Source organism: Falco biarmicus, chromosome 7 (assembly GCF_023638135.1).
Source record: "Falco biarmicus isolate bFalBia1 chromosome 7, bFalBia1.pri, whole genome shotgun sequence".
Taxonomy (NCBI): Eukaryota; Metazoa; Chordata; class Aves; order Falconiformes; family Falconidae; genus Falco; species Falco biarmicus.
Genome location: NC_079294.1, coordinates 67,825,845 through 67,850,297, shown reverse-complemented (window position 1 = coordinate 67,850,297; position 24,453 = coordinate 67,825,845). Strand labels below are relative to the sequence as shown.

General features: G+C 38.4%; 1 protein-coding gene across 3 annotated transcripts in view; it reads left to right on the top strand.

The window, feature by feature from the left end:
• Window positions 1-24,453, top strand: part of MEGF11 (multiple EGF like domains 11) — a 288,710-nt gene that overhangs the window by 91,465 nt on the left and 172,792 nt on the right. For all 3 annotated transcript variants that reach the window (XM_056345811.1, XM_056345810.1, XM_056345809.1), the window contains exon 6: window positions 7,582-7,674. In XM_056345811.1, coding sequence (XP_056201786.1) covers window positions 7,582-7,674 — 93 coding nt within the window. The remainder of the gene's footprint in view (window positions 1-7,581; window positions 7,675-24,453) is intronic.

Here is a 24,453-nt window from a genome sequence, read left to right as displayed (position 1 = left end):
AGGGCACAGAAGGGGAAAAGCTTTCCTGGATCATAGATTCTGCTCTGCTGATTCAGGATCTCTCTTAACCTCATTAGCAGTTTGAACTAGTGATAATGATTGTTTTGAACCCCACAATGGAAATCGTTTACCAGAATAAGTTAAATGCTGAAATTATCCCACAGAATGATATTGTATTAGAACATCGATCAGCAGAATTGATCTCAGCAGAAGTCTTTCCTCTCAACATGGTAGAATGCAATGATTATTTCTAGTTGAAGCAATAGCAGAAAAATGCATAAAATCAGTTGCAGACCTTTAACGATCAACAATTATCAATATGTAGCTGATCTCCAAATAGATGTCTGTGGGCTCAGATTAACTTTCTGTGATGGCAGTGAGAAAGACCGAGCCTTAGAAATGATATGTGATTTGGGACTTACCTTAGAGTGGTCAGGACTTCACCTGACGATGGAATTTCACTCTTCACCCCACAGAGCAACCTCAGGTGCTTGTATCTCATGACCTCTGTGGAGCACTGGGGGTGAGCAGGAGACATCCCTGTGTGATTGTCATCTCTGACCTTGGTCTGAGGTCTTCCCTTTGTATGTGACATTAGTAATGAATCTGTTGACATCAAGGATTAGACAAATGCTTTGTCTTCATTGCAGAATTTGCCTAGTTTTTAAACTTAACTCCTTTGTGCCTTTGCACATATTCCTCTTGCAGAGCTCGGCTGTGACTAGCTACAGACTAAAGGATTAGTGCTGCTTTTACCCTACCTTGTAACCTGTCCACTTTGCAGGGCAAATGCATTTCAGTGATGAGTCCTGCAATGCCTTTCCACCGTTCCCTTTTTGTGCTCGGAAGTGCTGCAGAGCTCTTCTGTTATTCGCACAGCCAAAGATACAAAGCATTTCAGCTTACTGACCCCAGTTCTGCTCTTCTGACATTTGCTGCTACAAGGAGGCTGCTTTTCAGCTCTCATTCAAACATTATTAAATGGTAAGTACTGTCTCCCATTCCCTCCCTCTGCCAGGGCAGATGAAGCCAATGGGGCATCAAAATGACACTATTAAATGTGTGATTCCCATCAACCTCTCCTTTTGCAGGGCTCTAACCTTCCCCTCAATTATTGCCACTGGAACTATTCTATGGTCACTGGTGTGATGGCATTCCTCTCAGGGGTGTGCTGCTCCAGCTCAGCTGTTCCTCAGAACTACAAGACTGCAATTCCAAAAAGTGTTCTACCAGTCTTGGTTTTCTCAGGGTGCGTAGAAAAAGTGGTGGTATCTTCTCCACCTTGACCTTCCCCTGGCACAGTTTACTTCCCTAACTGCTGCCTACAGTAAAGGCCTACAGCAGGCAATAGATTGCAACGTGAACTAAACTAGATTCTTATCAGTGCCAGATCCTCCAGTGATCAGTAAACTGTGAACATTTCTCCTGTGAGGGACCTGAATGTCTAAAAACCTGAAGTCTGGCTGGAATTATTCTAGGACCTGTAAACCAGCCTGTGTCATCTGCCTGGGACACTTAGCTATGACAAGAATGTGGGAGGCCTTGTGTTTTCACTTTCTCATTAGTCATCGAGCCCCAGATTGCCATTTATCTGGTAATAGAAATCTAAGCTGAAACTATTGTAGATTTTATGCTTATTAGCAAATCTTCACCTCCTAGCAGACTGATATAGGGATTTACTGAGATTTTATCAGTGATGACACTGACATATGTCAGATTCTGCTCCTGGGAGAAGACAAAATCCTCAAAAATGTTTCTCCTCAATTCTTTTACTTCAGACATTCACAAGTCATCTCTGGCATAGCCTACTCCCTAAGCTTTGGCATGGTATCAAGACTGAGGATAACACAACCTAGCTGCTATTTTGAACAGATCAATATCTTGCTAAGGCAATGGTCAGAGATTCCCCATGTCCCAGACGACAAGACAGACCATTGATTCTGTTCTGATTGCATAGATGCGTAGTCTCTAATTCCAAATCTGCCAAAAAATGTGATGGAATTGCACCTACAGGAAAAGGAGTTGATCTTGCGACCCATTGCTTTTATATGATCTGCATCAGTGTCATCTTTCCTTTGCTCACATTGGTCTCCTTGGGTTTTCTAGTTTTTGATTAGTACTTTCATCAGCTACCAAGAGGGAGATGAAAAATAAGGGTTGCCATACATTGAAACAATAATTTCCTCAAAGCCTGACTGGACTTTGAGATCTCTTCATATCTTCATCTATTGAAGTTGCTAAACCCTACATTAAAGTGCTATCCGAGGTGATAAATTAATGGATCTCTCCTGAGTGATGACCACAGAAACAGACATTAAGAAATGCAAAGAACTATTATCCCACTTCATTGAAACAATTATCCAGGAAACCATCTAATCAGCATGATTCCTGCCAGATAGTCAGTAATTTAGAGAGGGAATCTTCCGTTCCACAAATAACCAATAATCTAAGAATGAGGAAAACCTACGTAGATGCCATTAGCTGTAGTCATCTTTCTCCTGCTATCAAACCTCCCTTTTATGAGCACATTCTAAGAATCTAGCCAAAAGCTGACTACAGGCTTATCTAATGAAGCTATTATTGTAGACTCAGCACAAACCAGATTCAGGCCAGTACATTAAGATGGAAACACCAGAGTAGCCCTGAGTGAATATGTATATTCCTAATGGATAAGGGATAAGCATCTTTTTCATCTTTTCTCATCTTCTTTGACCTCTCTGCATTATGTGAAACCACTGCCCATGAGATAACTGCTGTTTGACCTGACAAAAATATTTTTTCCCCTAAAGCTGGAATGAAGGACTGGGAGAATGTGCTAAAATGGCCCAAATTGTTTCAGGGACACATATTAAATAGTGAAGGAAAACATAAGCTTTTCCATTAAATTTCTACTTTGTATAGTCTAACAGCTATCAAGCATGGGGCAAACTGATTAGATGACCTGAAGTTAAAATACCAGCAACATAATAGAAAAAGTGCAGGTCTACCTTGGTTCACAGCAAGTAACTGAAATTGGTCAGAGTTTGGGTAAGATCCATATAGCGAATTAAAACTGGCAGAGACTGCCTAAGGTAGGACAGAGGGGAAGAAGAAAAGTATGTTGAAGAATTTGCTGTCATGGGGCGGTGTCCTTCTGACACGTGAGCAGTCACAATAGACAGTTCATTCTGTGTAGTTGCAGGAGAGTTCCTGTGTTTCTCATTGTGTCTGTGTTGTCATATAGTAGCATCTGTATCTTCATTTAGTAATGTTTTCCATTATTATAATGTATCTACATTTATTTATGCTTTCTATCACCTTCTGGCTGCACTACAAGCCCTGGGCAAAAAGCCTGCAGAGCGCAGGAAACTCATGCTGGAACACTCGAGCACATCTCTTCAGCAGCACAGGCTGCTATGAATGAGTGCAGTTCATGAAGTCTGTTTTCTGTGTTCTTTGCTGGGTTCCTTTAGACTTTGTAATTACACTGGTCTTTGTTTTGAAGGTATTTGCTTGTCTGGCACAACAAAGTTCCACCAGCTGAAGTGTGAGGGAGATGGAACTTGCTGGGTCAGTGGCTGTGAAGCGTTCCAGGTTCAAAGGACGACTGCAAATGTTACCACATTCCATCACAAGCACAAGACATTGGGGATTTTTGGCTCTGCTTTTTGTGAAATAAATACATGAGTGATATTTTTGGACAAGCTAACAAAACTTACGCAAGTTAAATCACTCTATATTTACTCCTCTAGAATGAAACTCTTCTCTAAATGCACTTTCACCTCTAGGAAAGAGGCTGAGAACGTAATTGTGGCAGGTGTTAGTTACATTGCTTAATGGAGTACAAGAAAGTCAATGGGTTGTTAATGTGGTGATGAGCAGGGTAACGGTGTGTATAAACAGTGCAGTACAGCAGGGTTAAACCCTGCGAAGTCATAGTTTGGGTCCATACAGAGGAATGCAGCACCAAGGAAGACAGTAGCTCTCCATCTCTGGACTGTGGCTGTTTTTGTCTGGGATGTACTAACTGTGGTGCCACTCAGTTGAAGTAGCTCTGCAGTGAAAGTATTCTCCAGGCAGAAGAGCCTGCTCCACTTAGCAGTGTACTCCTCAATAACAATATCCTGGCTATTTCATACACTGTAGGTAGGAGACACAGACAACACATTTAACATACCTAAATTCAAATTTGGGACAACAATTAAAAAATAAGTGCTAGTGTTAGAGAAATCTATGCAGTCATTTCAGGTGTGAAGAGTTTAATCTTTAGGTCTGTTTCCCTGAAGATTGACCTTATATGTTAAAAAAAAAGCACTGTTTGTAATTATAAAGTAAGTGATAAGCATCAAATGAATTGTTACAGAACCCTTTTGTTTACTTTATTCCATGATAAGGAGCAGTCGCTGTGTAACCTTGAATATGGCCAAATAACTCATGCTAAACACACTGCTACAAAGATGGCATTTTGGCAGGGCTTTGATGTAGGTCATTTTATTACCAGGCTGAATCAAACTACAAACTGATCTTAAACTCGTGCCAAGAATGCTAATAATAAAGTGATCAATGAGGTGCTGGATTGTTCAAGAGAATTGGTCAAGGGAAAATGCAGACATAAAAAGTCTGGAATTCCAAAGGTTGAACTGCTTGGGCTATTATACTAGGAGGAATTATATTCCTTGCATTAGTACAAGTTTTCTTTACTCCAGGGACCTTTAGCTGAGTGTTGAACAGGACAGTGTCAGAAAGTATACACTTATCTTTATTTTTCTTGACCTTTATGTGCAAGTAATTTTTATAGTTCCATTAAATAGTAAGATCATTTGCAAACCACTGTACAAAGTATATTATGAAGAATGCCTTGGGGACCATTGTGTCCTATTATGTTGAATGTTAATAGAATGAAAAATTAATTTAAATTCTAAAGATTAGAGCAAGGCAAGACTTCCCTTTTATAGGGGAAATTCAGAATTTTATTTGCTATGGTAAAACTTTAGGGTTGTACCCTGGTATGACCCTTGTACAGACCTTTATAGGCCTGATTCGAATCAGGCAGTGCAGGAATCTGATTATTTGCCTCCTTGAATAAAATGGCTTATACTCAAGCTTCCCCTTTTAAAAAAGGGGCACTTCTGTGACCCCCACATATGGGATTAGTCCTGTGTAATTTCAGAGCTTTAAATGACTATATAATAATGAGTACATAGCTGCTTTTTATTATTTCATAGTTAGTTATTATTATTTCATATTTATGTTAACATCGTTAAGGTGTGATATGTTTGTCTGGCAATATATCAACTACATTTAGACCAGGAATGAGCAGGAGTTTTGCTATTTGGAGGAGTGAAGAAACAGTCCACCATCAACCTTGTTGCTTACAAATTATTCCTTGAGCTGAGAACTTGCCCTAGTTAAAAGGATCAAAAAGTTGCACAATTTACATGTAAGGATGATTTTTTATTGTAAATGTCCATACAGGCAAGAGAAGAATCTCAGTTTCAATTTCCATAACTCTTATAAAACTAGTATGTAAGAGTCACATCAATAAGAATTGTATTCTTAGATAAAGCTATACAGGACACCATTTTTAAAATATCCCTATCCCAGCATATTGCATATCTTTTACTATCCTGTAGTTGTAATAACAACTTACAAGTTTGTGGCAGTTCTGTAGGTGGACTTCTTGTTCTAGATAACCAGCCATTTTTAAATGATTGCATCAAGGTGTGTATTTCTTTACTGAAAAATCCTGTTTATCTAATATCCTGTTTTGAATTTTATCTGACAGCTGTAGACTAGGGTGCCTCACTGTCTTCAGAAACCCTATCTCAAGTAAAATAAATGCACAAAAGATTAGAACAATTAGTGACTAGAGAATTAGCTATTAATATTTTATGCCCACTGCAGTACTGTCTAAACACAAGATATGAAATAAGAATAAATTACATTTTTGACATGCAGTGAACCTAGAAAGGAAATGACTAATCTAGAACAATCTTGCAGTCGTTATAACAAGGCAACATTCTACTCACTGGTCACTTGTGATTTCATGGATGAAGACAGGAAGATTTGTCCCATAGGATTATTTAAAGTTCACTCATAATTTGGAGTTGGATTTAAATATATTATGAATAGCTTAGTGGGTTTAGTCTGCAATAACTCAAACAGAGAATAAACAGCAAAATGTTTCCATGAACTTTTATGCCAGCCCGAGTAAAGATTCAAGATGTGATAGTCCAAACAGAATGTCAAATATAGCAGGAGTCCTTCAAATGCGCAAGACATTGGTGGAAAATTTTTGGCCCATGAGGGACCAGAGAACTGAAAGGATGTTTCATATGCAGGTCCAGTGCAACTTTGAAGAAGGTTTCCTGGCTGATTTAAAATGAATTGGGTAGTTCAGCCTGGTTTTCAGCAACAGAAAACTACTTCCCAAATCAGCTTTGCTGGCCTTGTTTTAGACAGGAATGAATTAATCTTTGTCTTGGAATAAGTCTTTTGTAGTCCGGCTTCAGCCAGTTCTTGGTTAAGTAAGCCCAATAGCCACATTTCCCATCTGATCTAAACCCACAGGATATACTAATATACTAACATAAGTTATGTATTATATAAATCATATATATTATATCCATATTTTATATATATTAATAGTGATCTCATTGCCACTGCATCATATTCATTAGTAACTCATACATGTTAGTCTAGATGGAAATTATATGTTGCAACTTACCCACCCAATTTGAATCACTGGCACGCTGAGGTTTTGGCAATATCCTAAGTGGTAAAATGGAAATAAGGTAGTAAGCAGGAAAGTTCAGCCTTTGAAGTAGTTATTCAGTATTGTTCAAGTTGGGGTTTTTTGTATGTGTTGGGCATACTGGCATACATTGGAAACTAAATCAGACACTGAAACAGCACAGAAGAAAAGTCTTAAAACCATGAGCTGTTCCTACTCAGGGAGAAGAAAAGGAGGTTCTCCCATGTGTATCTCTAGACAACTGGCAAGTGAGACAGTAAAACCAACCAGTTTTTCATAGTTTGAACCTTGAGGATATTGAATTTTCAGTAATCCAAGTGGACAAGTAAGATATAGAACACTGTAGTTAAGGGGAACTTGATGACCTTGAAAAGACAAGGCTGCACTTAGAGCTACTGCATCATGTAGTAGAATTATTTCTTTTCCTTGAGCTATTTTTTACAAATCTACTTTGGATCTTAATATACTTTCAAAACTGAGATCCGTTTTATCTTATGAACAGTAGCAACTTGAGTGCAATATAAGAAGCTGATATTTTGTAATACAATAATAATGTTAATTTGGTAAAAATTTTATTATGAAGCAAAACTGCTAACCAAAGTGATTTCTGGTGTTAAGAGTTTTTCATTACAAAGAGCTGAAGTGACAAATTAGTTTATCGCTGTCACGAGACCTATATTTCTTTTTTTGGTCACTTAGTATTAATTAAATCTTGCAAGTAATTATATTTTTGTGTGTTTGCTTTGTTTAATATTTTTAAACAAAATATTGCTCTCTAAGGCATAGTTTAGTGTGTTTACCAACCACTTAACGTGTTTACAATGCTGTGTATTGTTTCTTCTTAACAGCACTCTGCACAGAGGAGTGTGTGCATGGAAGATGTGTCTCTCCTGACACTTGTCATTGTGAACCAGGATGGGGAGGTACTGATTGCTCTAGTGGTGAGTAAAGATTACAAAAATATGATAAAAAAATATGTGCGCTACTATTTAAAAAAAAAAAAAAGGCCTTAAATAAAGCAGTGGCCTTAGAATTTGAATGCCTTAAGTGCAAAAATGAATGTTGTCCATTGGTTATTTTGCAACAATTAATGTGTGATGATACCCTTTCCTATGACAATGACTTTCACCTTTTTTGCTTGTTTTCACAAAGAAATGTTAAATGCAGTAGAGGATGCCCTTAATGCTTTCGGTCCTGCTATTAGGATACCGGTATGGATAACATGCCTCTATTATGAATTCTTTTCCTCTTAAATCATTAATACAACAGTCTTCATTAAATACTTTGTGGAATACTTGCAGTCTTTTGGAAAGCACTCTCTTTAGACAGAATCCTTGTCCTGTTGAAACCAGTGGGAGTTTTGCCATTGACTTTTCATGCAGCCCAAATTCTACCTTCTGACTTGAAATCGACACCTTAAATTATCCATACTGCAGAAGTTAGGGAAATGGTAGAGGTGGGAGTTCTGCACCTTTTGCTAAGAAATTAATTCACACTTGAGGCTTTCAATTCTCTCAGCTGGCAAAGCTGTGTATGTTTAACTCTCTTAATTGGTAACGTTAAGTTTAAGTCTATGTGATTAGTTCATGCTGGAATGAAACAGCTAGCATTCTTTCCGGTGCAAACATCAGAGATGTTATGTAACACAGGCCGAATACGTTATTGACATAACAGAAATAAGCTTGTTAAATGAAGTCTATTTGTGCATCAGGCAAGTAAATAAAGCTGCATCAAGAAAGATGCTGTGAGTCATTTACTGAATGAATGTTTCATTTTGCTTTTACTTCCTCCCTTTCTCCCAAACTGATTGGGATCTTAAAAAAGAGGCATCATTACCAGGCAAAAAGATAACAGAAAAGCAATCTATAAAGAGAGAAGAGAATAGCGGTTAAATGACAGACCCTTCTCCAGTCAAGGTACCGGTGTTTAGTCTGCGGCTTTGCTGATGTCTCCTCAGTTACAGAAGAAAAGGCAATAGGGAGAGAGCAGGGAGGAAGGACAGAAAGAAAGGCCATACTTTGGGGTTTGGAGAAAACTTTTGGGATTACCTGACCTGATATGTAGACAAGAGGAAAACTGTGCAGCGTAACATACTGAATACTTATCCATAACAATATTTTAAAAACAAGAAGTAGTGCCTTCAGTTGTAAAATATTGTATAGAATCTCAGAAACTCATTTTAACCTTTGGTTATTTTTAACAATAGATATATTTAACCTAACGGCCAGTGAGTATTTATGCAGTGCATATGCACTTAGAGAAGTTAAAAATACTGTGACAACATGTGCATACACATATAGATGTATACATTTATAAACACATGCATACACAGAGTAACAAGCACTCCATTCTTTGTAAAAATGAAGAGGAAAGGATAAGATGTCAAAGTACAGAATGGTCTCATGGACTAAAACTACCCAGTGACTCTTATTAAATTGCACTAATCTTGCAAGTGAAGATAAAAAGAAAAAGAAGGTTTTTCCTATATTGAATATTTAGCTTTTTAAAGTAATTAGGAATATTAAAGCACTGACAATGATTGAGATAGAAACATTATTCATAACTTTTATTTCCGCACCGGGCAGCAATCCAGTATATTTCATTTATGAGGTTTCAGCAGTGGAAAGAGAAGCGTTAGCCAATTCCTAAATTAAATATGCCCTGTTAACTTTTATAAATGATAGCCCAGGATTAGCTTCAAAATTTAAGCTTTCATTTTATTAATATAATTAGTGTGCTCGCTGGACTATACTGCCCATTGTCTTTCATTCCATCTGTTAAACGTTCAGCAACATGCATTCTTGTCCTAAGGCCTGATCTGACAAGCACCGTCCAATGTAATGCCCGTAAGTGTGAATGGCCTTATAGAAGTTTGCTTTTACTACAGCCGAGAGAGCTGCTCACCTTTATGTCTGGCACTAGAAATTTGGATGACTGGCCTCTCTATTGCTGGGAAACTTTGTTTAAATTAAAAGGTATAGAACAGATATCAGCTGAATGCAGTACATTGTTACTCTTGAGTATTTCCAAGAGAGCAGAAAGAAGCTGAGAGCCTTTGCCTAACTGAAGTTAACTGTGTTTTTTGGATACATTGATGATCCACGTATTGAGTCGTGCCTTGCTGTTACCCAGTAATAGCAAGGAAAACGTTTTTCACTTGTGTTGGAATAATGTATTACCTGTGCCTACTTCTTCCTATTCATTTGTTAATACTGGGTAGCTGCTATGAAAGTTTCATGTTTGCAATGCCAAATACCACTTGTTGGATGTTTCTGAATGGCTGGCCCTGTACGGCTGTGCTCTGACTAAGCTGAAGCTGTTGGCTGTGTGCGTGCCACAGAACTTCCCTGTATGGTACTCAGTATCAGAGATTTTATTAAGTTGCAGGCATATTGCTTTTAATGTTGGCTATGTGAAACTTACTGGGAAGGGGATTGTTAGCCAAAACACTTCCCAGGAGCTGTAATTGTTTCCTAAAAACAATGTTGAGAAGTGAAGCCTACCTGACACTGGCAGTCGTCTGTTGTCATTTACTTGGAAAAGATCGAGGGACACTCACTTTCTTTGAGATGGTATTTGAACACCCTGTAGACAAGACCATTATAACTTTCTAAAAGTTACACATATCTTTCATTTGGTTTGATGGGTGAAATTCAACCATAAGCAGAGCTCCAGCACAAGGTCCAAGTGTCACTTCAAAACCAGAAGTCAGATAAATGTGTTTCTTTTTTGGTGCACTGCAAAGACTGCCTATGCCAGGAGAGGGTATGAACTCTGACACTGGGCATGGATTTCCAATGGGGAGTCAAGGTTTTGGTGTTAAATGCAGTTTCCCAGTGTTACCGTTTTCCCTTGGCTAGAATATACTCGGCTAAATGATTTGAATAGTTACAGCTACAGCCTGTAGTCATCCAAGCAATTTAATAATCTTTCTCAGACTTTGCTTCATGCTTTCTTAAAACTCAGCCTGTAAGACAACAATCACAAAACTTGCTATTCAGTGCAGTTTTCCAGTGACTGATCATGGTACATGTTAGAGTTCATCTTATGTCAAGGTTAAAATAACTTCAGATGAATTGCTAAACAATTATAAAAAAACCCTGTGCCATATTCAGCTCTGCGTGGCTCTATACCTGTGTTTTACTGCATGCTGTTGTACATCTGTCAATGCCCACAGGCCTAGCCTTGATTTCATGCTATAAAGCTGCAATATATTAAGGCTAGATTACCATAACAATAAAAAGAGAAGTAATGAGGTATTAACTAAAGAAGCTCTTGAATAAAATGTTTTCAAGGTTTTAATGATGCTAAAAATTAAAAGGAAGTCTTTAAAAAAAATCCCATAGTTTTTCCCTTTCCTTTTAACTTGTTTTATTAAATCGTGCCCATTTTGTCCATGCAATCTGCACTGTTGTTTTTTTAAATACAAAGGAAAATTGCAAATGCTCTGTGTGAACTCACCTGCTCACCTGTCCAATTATTTCAAAGCAATTAACTTCAAACAGTATGATATGGCTTGAAGTTCTGGTAGGAATATAATTGACTATTGGTGGTTACCTGGCCTCTTGTGGGTCTTGATAATAGCCATCTGTATTTGCGAGCTGTTAGGCCCCAATCCAGCAAAGCACTTAAGCATATCCTTAACTTGACACATGAGTAGGACTTTTCATCTGCTTTAAATTAAGCAGGTGTTTAAGGATGTTGCTGAGTCAGTTTTGAAGAAACAGCTAAAAAGACCTCGTTGAAATCTAAACAAGCCTCTCATTGAATTTACCAGGCCTGTAAGGAATAAGGTGATTTTTCTTTCAAAATGCTAAAACTCATCAGGCAATGTTATTGAAGATCATTTTGACTCTCATAAGCATTTTTCATTGTGGGGAAGATCACAGAAATCTTTCTGGTTAATAGGGGATTCACAAAACAGCGGTCAATGGGTAGGAAAAAGAAAGTTTAAAGCAAGAGCCCTGAAGTAAAAGCAAGAACTTTCCAAAATTGTGTGTGCCAGTTTGAGAAATTTCAAAGTAAACAAACACAGAGGTTATAATGAAAAAATAAAATGGTTTTCAAAATGTTTGCTTTGCTGTTAGTTTCAGAAGAAAATATGATATTTGCCCAAAGTGTAATTAAAGAGATGTCGGCATAATAATGCCAAATCATCTTTCTTCAGTGCTATGTCACCTCAGGGAGAGAGATTATAATATTGCTGTCTGGCATAGGCTGATCATTAATGTACATGTATGGATAACAGTTTTCTTTGGAAAGGATGTTTTGTACAAACTGCCATTAAGAGCAAGAACCTATTTTATCTTTATCTTTGTGTCAAAAATAGCCAAGGTCATAACAACAGGCAAGTATAACATCACAGCAAGATCACATTTAAGGGTATAGCCCTAGAGCAGCTGGAGTGCTTCAGTTCTGAGACTTGTGATGAATGAGAACTGCAGATACTTTGCTAAATCTGAAGGGAGGTTGTTTGACAAGCTATGGAAAGGAACAGTAGAAATCTCAGGAGAAAAATAGAGTATTCTGAAGTGAGTCTGTGGTGTTTTCAGGTTTGATATTGGCTTCCATGTTCTCAAAATGCTTTGAACTATTTCCAAAAAAGAAATAAAGTTCGAAGGAAAGATTCCTGGTTTGTGAGTACAGGCTCAAACAAAATTCAACCTGTTGTCAGGGACTGATCTGTTGGAATCATTAGTTAATTTTTTATTCTCAGGTTTTTGAGATAGGATTGACTGGGAAACCACCATGGTCCACCAAAGAGGTGCAAAGGTGCCAGACCCCAAGCTGTTCTGAACTGTTAGTGAGCTACTATTTAGGTTCAAGGCCTGCCCCTGAAGGACATCAGTCCAGGTCTCTTTTATGAGAATTTGTATATGCCATGGGTTTTTATCACAGTGACTGTTGTATCTAAGTGCCAGATGAGGTGACAGAACGGGGTACAACGTTTCTGTTTCCACCAAAGCCCGTGTATTTTATGTGTCATTCCATTTGTTGGGTTTAGATGCAGATTCTAAAGATCTGTTGAAAGTTATTAAACTCCAGTTGGGATCCAGGCTCAATTATTGCTTTACCTGAAACAGGATTTCATATCCATAACATGTGGACTTTAAAGCTTTAATATGCTGTTTATTTAAGCCAAGCTCAAATTGTAGCTTTATTTTGGTGTGATTTGCAGACTCAGTGACAACTACATCATGCAAAGAGATGCAAATGTATAAAACCAAGCTCAATAAGGCTCGTACAAGGATCTTTCTGTAGCAATTACAGAATGGAATTGGTTTCTGTCTGTTTCAGTTCTAACAGTTTTCTCTTCCTTAAACTTAAAAAATATCCAAGCCCTTCAATCACTGCTGAACTGATGTAATCAGGTAAACAGCTTGTGTTTAATTTTTGCCTCTGCTGGATGTTGGGCCCACGCACTTGGGCTTGCATACCCAGGTTGCATGTGTTAAGCAGTCTCTGTAGCAGCATATCTTCATGGGCCCAGCCTACGCAGGACAGCCTGTAACCAGGGAATAAAAATGTAAACACAAGCTGCTGTTCAGTGCAGTTAGTAGCACAGCAGCATGTCCTGTATGTATTTTTACACAGATAATTTGGTTGCATTAAACTGGGCTAATCCATCATTTCTCATTCCGTGGAAATATTTTGTCTCTTGCTGATGCTGTTAATATCTAGTCAATTGTTTGTGGCAGTTTCTCCTCACTCTGTTAGAGATAAGATCGGATCCTCTAAGCTTTGGTGACTTAACCGCTTTGGAGGTGCTGCAAGCTTATGGAAGCGTATGAAAGTCATATTAATATTAGCCTTGGCTTTTTCCAGAGTAACCAGGGCTGAGCAAAGGACAATAGTCGATTCTGAAAAAGGAAAAGTAGATTCCAGATTTACTTTGGGAAGAAATTCCTTTCTATACTTCTGTGTGATTCATTGATGATGAATAGATCAGTTGCCAGTTATCCTAAGTCTATCACTAAAGAGAGTGAAAATTCAGCACCCTGTGTACTTTTACTTTTCACCTTCATTTTCATCTTCCTGTCAGAGTGTGGGAAAGGACTTCCTTCCTTAAATCAGGGGTTCCGTCTAAAGCCAAGGTAGTGACAGATCATTTCCCCCCAGCAGTCCCAGCCCTCCTTTGAGACTGCCTCTCTTGAACGATTTTGAAGAGTCAATCGGACTGACCGGACTGTCTGCTCCAGTCCCTGGAGTTCTGCCCTCCAGTGTGTGCCATTTCTCTTAACGTTTGATCTAGCAATGTTCTTCGTGCATATGAATGGTCCTTTTAAAGTCAATAGTGAACAACCTATGTTAAGTTAGATAAATGCTTAAGTCGTTATCTGAATGGGGACTTAAGAGATGACAGGGGAAATCAGGTTGGTGAGGATCTCATTTAGGGACCAAGAGTTATTGAGTATCATCTAGGCTGAGCGATGGCAGGTACTTCCTTCAATGAAATAAAACCACTGTCAGTTTCACCTGTATCAAGAAAAACAGGCTCAAGCCTAAGCCAGTTCTCTTTCAGAGCAGAGCATGATACACAGGTCAGTGATCTGAACATACTCCTTAGTTCTAGACAGAGATTATGTTTTGGCCTACCACATAGGTGAGGACCAGAGGATAGAGGTGGGCTAAGAAAATAATTTGGGTATGCAGTGTAATGGGCATCAGTTGTCCAATAAAGGTAAAAAAAAAAAAAAAAAGAGTAAAATTTTATCAGAGTAAGTCTGCACAATTCTATGTATTTATTACAATATGACCTCAATTGTCTCCTATGTTGAAGCATCCAGTTCTTTCCATGTTTGGCTGCTTTGGTTTAAGACGTAAGCCCATAATGATTTGTGTACGGGAGTAAATACTCATAAAAGTCAGGTGATCTGTTAAAACCATGCTTCCCATTTGTACCCAGAGTAGTAACTGCTGAGGCTGCTGCATGTGAAGCATTAGTCTTCTAAATTGGCATGAGGCAGCAACATCATTTTAGAGTCTTTCTCTTGATGTAGTCTTTGTCTGTACACAGACTTTCTCTATATATTACTGTAGAGAAAGTGACTCTGTGGATCCACACTGAGTCTGCTGGAATTTATGTGGCCAGCTGCAGTGGTCAACAGATATGCCTGTATTGATCTGGTCCTTGAGTGCTTAACTGGGAATAAAAAATACATAGAAAAGGGTCCTTCCTAATCTAGATAAATGATACATTGAAAATTTTATGTGTTATATAATTAATAACCAACAATTGTATCATTATAATTTTTATATATTTATACATATACATTGCTTTAAGGCACATAGCTGACAAATGGGAGGTGAGGGGACAGGTTTAAGACCTAATGGCTATCTGGGTGTATCACCTTATATTTACCCTCTCACCAGCCCCTGGTGAGCAATATGGAAATTCTGTGTTTCATGTAACCAAATTATTAGGCAATTATATATGCTGGGTATATGTGGAAAATGAGGTTACTGGCTCTCTGAATCCAACACTGAATTCATGCTGAAAACTAGTAAGGGAAGCTGTGGGCAAACCTTGCATGAAACCTTATTGCCTGTCATTAGGACAGTGTGTCAGGGACCGATGCTTCAAAAGTGGGTGTGAAAAGACATCTAGATTTCAAAGAGAGTTGGGTGTTAACCTTTGGGAGCAAGCAGGGTCTTACATACTCCTGTGGAAATTCTGTACCAAAGCAAGACAATCATGTTGATGAGGTGTTTGTAACTGAACGTACAGAGCAGCTTTCCCCCTCAAAGCAGGTCTCCACTGAGCTTTGAGCACAACTGCCACATCTGGAAATGAACTTTATAATGTAGCTGTTCTCTTATCTGGGGAATGGCTTGATGGTTGAATAAATCTTCACACTTTAAGGATAATTTTCAGTAAATGAAACCATGGTTACTAGTACTGAATGGGCTAAATGCATTCCTGTGCAGGTTTTGTGTGGTTATGCAAAGGGGGATTTGGCTCACATACAGCTTTCCTTGGCTGCTGAACTGGTGAGAGCAGAGGAGACTTCATCGAAAGGCAGCGTACATGTGACGAGTTGTTAGTTTTATTAATCTGACTGAGGGTTTTCTCACTTTAGACAGGGCAATAGCTATAAAAGAAAGAACCTACTAAAATATCCTTTTTAATGAACTGAATTGCTAATGCTAAATTTCATTGCTGGAGCATCTTACAATAATGTGGCTTTAAATGTGCACTACACAAATGAATAGACTTTAGATCAATTTAAAAGTACCATTGGTATAATTTTATAGCCTGGTCACTAAAGAGCTGTCGCTTGGAGAAAAGAGCAGAATTCCCTCTCCCAAAGTGTAGGCAAAAATCTCGGACACAGACACCCACTCCAAAGTATTCCCAGGGGTTCTGCTTGCTTACCAACAGAAGAAAAGGTATAGTGGTCCTTTGGAAAGCGTCTAAACCAGTTGTCTCTGTGCTAGGTATGGTGAGGTATTTCAAGGAATGCTTGGGGAGGGCAGAGCTCAGCTCACTGGCTGACACTAAGGTATCAGGAAATCCCCTGGGAGCTATTTCAGGCACCTGAACCTAGAGAAGCCTCAGGGCTGCGCTGACTTCTGGGTTATCACAGAATCATAGGATTGTTTAGGTTGGAAAAAGATCGAGTCCAACTGTTAACTAAAGACAGCTCTTTGCATCTCATCTCATTACTGATGCAGAGCGGAGGTATTCTTGGATTATCAATAACAAATTTCAAAAATTCAATTATGACTAAAATGGAATAGCAGTGAGCAGGGAGAGTGCTGCAAGCAGTGATTTATTACTGAACCCCGAATCAATGAATAACAAGCTTCATCAAGTCCTTAGTAATGCCTTAGTGTTTTTTCTACAGAAAGGAACATACACATTGTAACTGTCTCCAAAGACACATGCTACGGCTGGGAAAGGCCCTACTGCCTCATTCAGTGCTCTTAGGATTTTTCAAAAGTGCTGTTCTTCCTACTTATACTATTTTATGGGCAGTCTTTAAACATTGAAGTCTAAAAGGGAAATGAAAGGTTTCATTCAGAAGGAAGACTTGAAATTTACCTTGGGTCCCCAGCAAGTAAAATTTACTAGAAAATAGCAGTCCTTCATCACCTAGGATTAGATGCAAGCCTTCTGGTGTACTGATACCTGAGAGATGAGGCAGTCAGTAAATCCATTCAAACAGCACCAGTGGGTATGCGCAAGCATGGGAGGAAATATTGCGGGGAGAAAGCATGTACTCAGCTTTCCCTGTTAGTGATTCTTTGTTTAACTTTAAATTCCAGCATCTATATACAAAGAAATTAAAATCCTTTGTTTCCAAAAATAGCACTTAGGTGTATTTAACTATACTTTGGCTGCTGTACTGAAGAGCTTTGTGAAAATGAAGCCTGTATCTGTCGTGTCCCCTCCCTTCCTATGCCTGCTCGCTGGCCCAGTGCTTAACGTAGGCAGTGCCTTTGCTAAAGGAAAATGTTACATGCTAAAATTTTTCCACAGACTTCACTCTGCTTTTGTGTGATCTTAGACAAGCCTTTACAAGGTGGGGAGTCCTTATTTCTTTTTGATTTCCGTGGGAGTTGAGTGTATTCATCATGTGGATTAACTGGGCCCGTATCAGAGCTGAAAAAGGAGGGCAAACTGCAGTGGTGTTGGTAAGAGCTTAGCCATCAATTAATATCCTTGCTAAAGATGAGCAATGCTGTAATGTGCAGCTGGCCTTGGTGTCTTAGGTGGGTTGCATCTAAAATATAGCCTGGAGGCAGCCTTACTAACCTTAGAGATGTGATGATCAGATCTGCAGAAGAGTATGCAGAAGTGATGCAACATGACAGTTTAAAATGAAAGAATGAAAATGCTGATTTACTTCATTGCCTAATGGGAATATGACAATATGTTGGATCATTCTATTATTTGTTGTTTTAATAGTTATTTCCATGCCAATAAAATATCTGTGTATGAGTAAGAGACTTCTTTTAGAACATAAGCTAAATGTGCCACTGTACAGGTAAAACTTTAGGTACCAATTTTCTTTGGAGTTTCTTTTTACCGTAGCTTTACAATCACTTGCATTTCTAGTAGCTTCCCAGTGCCAAGAGTAGGCCATGATGACCTTAAATCACTATGTGTGAGATGGGAAAGTTTCAGGAAGTTTTCTTCTTCGTTTTACCCAGTGTTTGTGCTATTGTAAGTGTGACAGCATACTTTTGAAGTGAAATATTTTCAGAAGTTTCTCTTCAAAATCCCGTTCTCCTAAATTATGCTTATGAAAATCCCTCCTAGACCCCTCTAATGATACCCTGATACGTATTTGTAGTCTGTATAAAACGCTGAAAAACAGTTTACCACAGGAGCAGATATCTTGTGTCCCCAATGAAATGAATGTTTGCTGACAGCTTGTCTGCCTCGGTGATGTGGAGAGAAATAATGAAATAGCAGAGGGCTTAACAAGTGCATATCTGACTGTAAATCCAGGGTTTGGCAGAACAGAGTCTTCACACCACTGCTCACAGGTGAGCATTTTGCTCTCACTGCTAATCTAGCTTTGGCAGGGAACGTAGAGGGCCCATAGTTATCTGTAAGGAAAAGCATACAAAATGAGGAAATGTGTTGTGACCAAAGGAAATAAATGAGCAGATGGTGAGCTAGCATCATACCTGACACTCCAGAGGAGATTGTTGTAGCATAACCACTGATTACAAACATATAGTTATGAACAGAGGCCAAATCCAAGAAGAGCAGAGGGAAGGTGATATGCATGGAAGCATGGAATAAAAAGCAGTGCAAAATAGAGATTGAGACATGACAGAGAAGGAATTTGGGGGAAAAATAGAAAAATAAGACGGGTGAGACAGCAACGAGAAGCAGCTGGGGATAGGAAGGGAGTTCCCAGTGGGCAGATAACTGGACTTGAGGCAATAAATAGCCGAATTCAGATGTTTTGCAAAATGTACGCTGCAGCATGTGAGGCGCCAGAATTTCAGACTTGTGAGCAGATAATTATGGGTGATTCTACCAAGTAGAAATTACAGATTTTGCCAAAATAAGGAAGTGAAATGGAAGGAGAAGGAATAGATTGGTGGTGGGAAATACCATAGCCAGGGCAATAAGGGTGAAGACTGCAGTGAATTTGGGATGACAAAAGGAACAGCAATGGTAAAGGGAAGGAAAACTTCAACATGCCAGGAATTGCCTCAAACAGGAAAAGCCAGGATGTTGGAAGAATGTCTTTTTATCATGCAAGCAGTTTAGTAAAGTTGGAAAGAATCTAATGCTTCCAAACCAGTGGTGATAACCTGACATAAGAAGGATTTGGAGATGAAGTGCTCTGGTTAAAGTGGCATTTGTCTTTTTTTGGTGTTGGCAAAGAAACCCATTTAAGTGTTTATGGAGGGATGTAAACATCTATTCTGTAGTAGTCATCGGCACTATAGCTTCAATAAACACTGTTCAATGTTTAAACACAATGTATTGAAGTGGGATGCTGGAAGTTATAGCGCGTTCAACTGCCAAAACTGCCTTTCTTAGCCTTGAAGGGTAGTGCAAAGAAAGAAAACACAATTTTCAATCATCAGTTTTTATTTTGTAACTGACAAAAATTTTAGGGGAAATACCAGAAATTTTGCATATTAAGGAGATTGTCTACAGTCAAAAGTTCACTTGTATTGCTGTACTCATGAAAATACTTTACACTTTCAGTCTTAACCCTTCCTTATGCCATTTGATTGTCTTGAACGTGTGGTCTATAACAAGCATACCCTCCAGTCATTTCTTTACAGCTAAAAAAGACTTGATTCAGTGCAGATGAACTGCAGGATTTTATTTATTGAACATGCCTGTGATAACCCAGCAGAATATCTGAAAGTTTGGGAGTGTAAATGAGAGTTCAAAAGACCTGAAGCTTGTTCAAGAAAGCATGGTGAAGGCCATTTATCAGGGAAGCTGGGAAGAGACCCAAGTGTTACAGATATGGGTGTCACTCTCTTTGTAATGGCAAGAACCCATGAAATACGATCAGTGACTTAAAAAAATTGGTAGAATCAGATAATAACAATGCATGTTGAGTTTCTGGGTTGTGGAGTAAAATAAAGAGAGATCTACTGCTACACATAAACTCATGCTTAAAGAACTGTAGGGACTTCACTGAAGAAAGGTAAAAAAGGGAAAGCATGTGAGAAAAAAATCTCATCCACAGCTACTTTGTAACAGTAAGTTTTAACCACTTTCATGGCTTTGGTGTGTGCTGTACAAGAAGGATTTAGCCCCCATTAAGAACAACAGTAAATGCCAAGTAGAAATGATGTGTGTATTATTACTGAGAGTATTTTATATCAGGAAGAACTTTGTGGGCATCAACCAGAAAGAAGAGAGATAAAACACTAGTTCTTTGATCTTGGAGGGTGGTCATTCAACAAAAAAGTCTCTGCAGTTCATCATTTTCAATAGCTTTTCTGCCTATCATACAGTGCCTATTCGTATAAAGGCCAGAGACGGCTAGGCTATGTAAGCCCTGTCCAGAATACTTAACAATATGTGCATCAAATGCAGGGTAGATTGGGTGAAATTAGCCTGCAAGATTCAAATTTTAACAGAAACAGCTAAAATATGAAACAAAGGACATTTGTGGCAGTAATAGAGGTAAGGGTTTCTTACACTTCTTACTGTCTGCTTAAATCTCACCTTTATGAAACCTACGTACAGAGTTGCAGTGTTCTAGTTATGTAGCAGTATTAGTAAATCATGAAAATTGATTGCAGGAGTTTTTAGCCAAGGACCAAAGTCTGATACCTTATCTCACTTAGATTGTAGTGATGGCTTTCTAAATAAGTATCAAAGACTAGAAACAAACTGCCGAAGGGGGCAGGTTTGCAGAAGGATGTGAGAATTCACATTGAAGGCCCATTTTCCCATAGAGACTGCAAGATTTGCTGCTGGGCTGGGAGGTAGGGAGGCATGACTGTAAGCTTGTTGAATTCCTGGGAATCCAGAATAACCTTTGCTTCATGATTTACTTTAGCCTGTCTGTTAGTGCTTCCCAGTTACATAGTATCTAGTTCAATTGGGATAGCAGTAGGAAAATACATGCATTTCTGCAAATACTATTTCCGTCTTCTAGGATAAATTCCAGCCACTGAAATTCCCCAGTTTTCAGTCTGGGGATAGAGGGTGGTAACTCTTCCTTCCAGATTTGGTGGGGTTATGCTACACTTTGGAATATGAGTTTCAGGAGAGCCTGATGAATTTGTTTTCAACATCAGGTGATTAATTACTTTTGTTAGAGCTTATTCAGAAGTGTATTGGGAAAAGAGTCTTGTTATTTAGCCTGTTCATAGAATCTGATGGCAGCAGCCCAGTTCTGGGTTTCTTAGGGACCACCACTCTGTGAGGTCAGTAAGCCAGTCTCACTATCTTTGATCCTCAGCAGCTGGGTTCCAGGCTTCAAAATGCTTAGATTCACAGTTTACTGAGATCACTGAGTATAAAAATTTCCATTTAAGCATTAAACCCCTCTCTTTTACTGTAAGGGTGATTAAATACTGGAATAGGTTGCTCATAGAGATTGTGGAGTCTGTCCTTGGATATACTCAAAATGCAACTGGACACAGTCTGGCAGCTTGTTGTAACTTATCCTGCTTTGAGCAAGGGGGTTGAACTAGACGATCTCCAGGGGCCCTTTCCACATCAACTATTCTACAATTCTATGATTCTATGAATTATTTTATTCCTGTAACTATTCTTTGAATCAGAGCAAAGGACTTACTGAATTGCTAGATAATAGAAGACAGAATATATAAGCAGCAGGTCAGAGTATTCTGAAAGCCCATAGGAATCTTCTGCATATGAGAGTAGAGCTTTATTATGGTGAGCCTATCCAAAGAGTTATGTGGTTATTCTCATTTTGAAATCCTCAAGTGCCATGGAAATTCTCTTGACAGAATGGATTTGGGGTACCAGTAAATTCAACAGTACTCAAATTCCTTACTCATATTCAAGAATTGAGGCTCTATTCCCAACTCTGCTTCTGGACTGTGTCATTCTGGACGTGTCCCCTTCCCTCTTTTTATTTTTTTTACCATTTTATGAAATGGTGAACCTAACCTCCTTGTGTGGGATACTAGAGTTTCTAGGTGAGAACTGCTACAGAAGAAATAGGTGTTCTCATTAATTTAGTAAGATCAAATGTGAATGTGTGTTCTGTAGTGAATGTATGTGTCCTATCTGGCAGAAAGAAATGATGTTAATTAATTACTTTGACATGCAGTCATGATGTTGCAGTCTGTATTATAGATGTCCAGATGTTGGGTTATTCTTTCAGGATGCAACATGTTTGAATGTATTAGGAGGTGCATTTTTTCTTTGTGTATGACTATGACAAATTGAGGCACAGCCAAGCTGCTAACTTGCTTGAAGGCATCTTTCACGCTTCATCCATTATATGAGTGATAGATGGTATTAAACCACTTCTTTGTGAGGAAAAACACATTGTGGATAATGGAAAGGAAATCATCAGCGCTAATATTTATCCCAGCTTTGTTTTGTATCTGCAAGATCAATGTTTTTTTAATTCATGTTTCATTCTCTTTTGCTTCATTTGCTTTGTTGTTGTAAAGGACATGTCACATCTTGGGAGAGCATTGGATCATATTTTGATTGCAGTTTTATTAATACAGAACTACACAAGTAGAATTGTTCTGGATTCATATAAATGGCAGCAGAAAGTCACCCATAGCCAGATTTTTAAACTCAGTATTAAACATTTCTGGGTTGTTTCTTTATAGTAGGTACAACTACTCATCAGAATTTTTTTCTAGTCTGATTAGAGAAGACGTAGGTAATCTTCATGTGGGCCTTTTGTGTTTCCTGCACTGACCAATTCATCCAAATCTGACGGGTTGGGAGAGAGTTCAAAGTTATCAGCTTCCTGCATGTTTTGTGAAAAGTGTTGTCTGGATAGGGCAGGGAGACACACATTTGTTCCATAGTGAAGGGAAGCTTTATAGATCAACCTCAAAATTATTTATTCAGTTTGATTTGTCAGATTACCATTCATTATGCACACCCAGGCCAGCCAAGCAGCACGTGGTGCTCGGAAACAGGAACAGGTTTTTGGTTGCTCTTTTGGGGGTTAGATGGCATAGGAATGGTCTGTTAATGCTGAGCAGGTGTGGCAAGGGAGAGACGTGGAGAGGAGGAACTACAGATATTGCAAAGGTGTATGAAATCGCAGGGAATTCTATGGATTGGGCTGGCATCGTGATAATGGGAGAGCAGGGAAACAGATCACAGACCTGTCTGTAGGAGAACAATCTTCATTATGTAAACTAAAATTTAAACCTGAATTCTGATTCTCAGGATCTTTGCAAATCCTATTTCATCTATGTTTTTGAAATGCCAGTCATGTGACTATGTGGTCAGTGCACTGCCAAATGAGGGAGTTACTTCCTCTTGAAGTAATATGGTTTCTTTTAATCCTTTGTCTTCTAATGGCCAATTTTTCCTCCCTTTTGCTCAGTTAAGACATAACAAGCAGAGTCAAGATGAGAATGATCAGGTCAAATTAGAGGGATTTATGCTTTTCAAATTTCCATGGTTTCCTTTACAGTGGAGACACTTCTGAGAACATGGAGGGACCCAAGTATCTTCTGTGCTTAGTTCTGAATTGATTCTGCAGCTACTTAGGACAATTTTAATAAATGTCTGGTTCATGAACATTTAAATGTGCTGACTTTTCCATATGGCCTTACACCTCTAACTGTTATTCTGTTATTATATCATTTTTGTCTTTGCCTTTGCAATTTTAGGACAACTTTTAGAATTCAATACTAATTATTTTGTTCATTTAATTAATTCTTAAACAACATTTTATTTCTCTCTGTGTTTTCAATAGGAATTAATTTTTTTCTAAATTATTCTGTGCTCTGCTAGATTCTCTATGCAAGTTCTGCAGGCTTTAAAATACTGAAACTGAAATTATTTTAAGTACTTTAAAAAAAAAAAAAAAGGCCAGTAAAGAAACAGTTGTATTCTCTTGGTATCAATTCTTCCTTTCTTTTAAAATTTTCACAAGAAAACTCGTTTATTGTTTTATTACATCATTTGCCAGTGATACCAAGATCATTGAGTCTCTCTTGGTACGTAAACCAGCCTAGTATTCAGATAATACTGTGCAAAATTTGTTCCACTGGATGATTATTTTTTTATCAGACTTATTCAGGAGTAAATGGGGCTCTTAGTGAAAACAGGAATTTTGAACTAACCAAACTGTTTCTCAACGTAAGATGGTTTTGTCAAGTTGAAGACTAGAGGAGAAAAATTACCAATTTTTTAATATTAATTATTTTTTCTTAGAAAAGTCATAAAAATGAATTGTTTCTAATCCTATAACAATACTGCCTTTTGAAAAGACACTCCTTCCAGTTGTCTTTTAACAAGGCGGTTCCTCAAATTAAGATACAGGATGGCTTCACTCCTAATTTGCAATTAAAGGCTGCCACACAGTGCTCTGCTGCAGATAAAAGTCCAAATTCTACCTTTCCTGTAAGTCTTTCACACATTAAAAAATATGAGTAGCAGAATAGAATGTTGAAGTAAATAGAAATTCTAAAATTCTATGTCAGAGCAGAGTACCAGTCTTGACCAAGATATGTCATGTCTTGATCAAGAGATATTCTGACTCAGTTCGTACCATTTTCCATGATGCCTCCTGTGCTTGTTGCACAACACAGAATTTCCACGT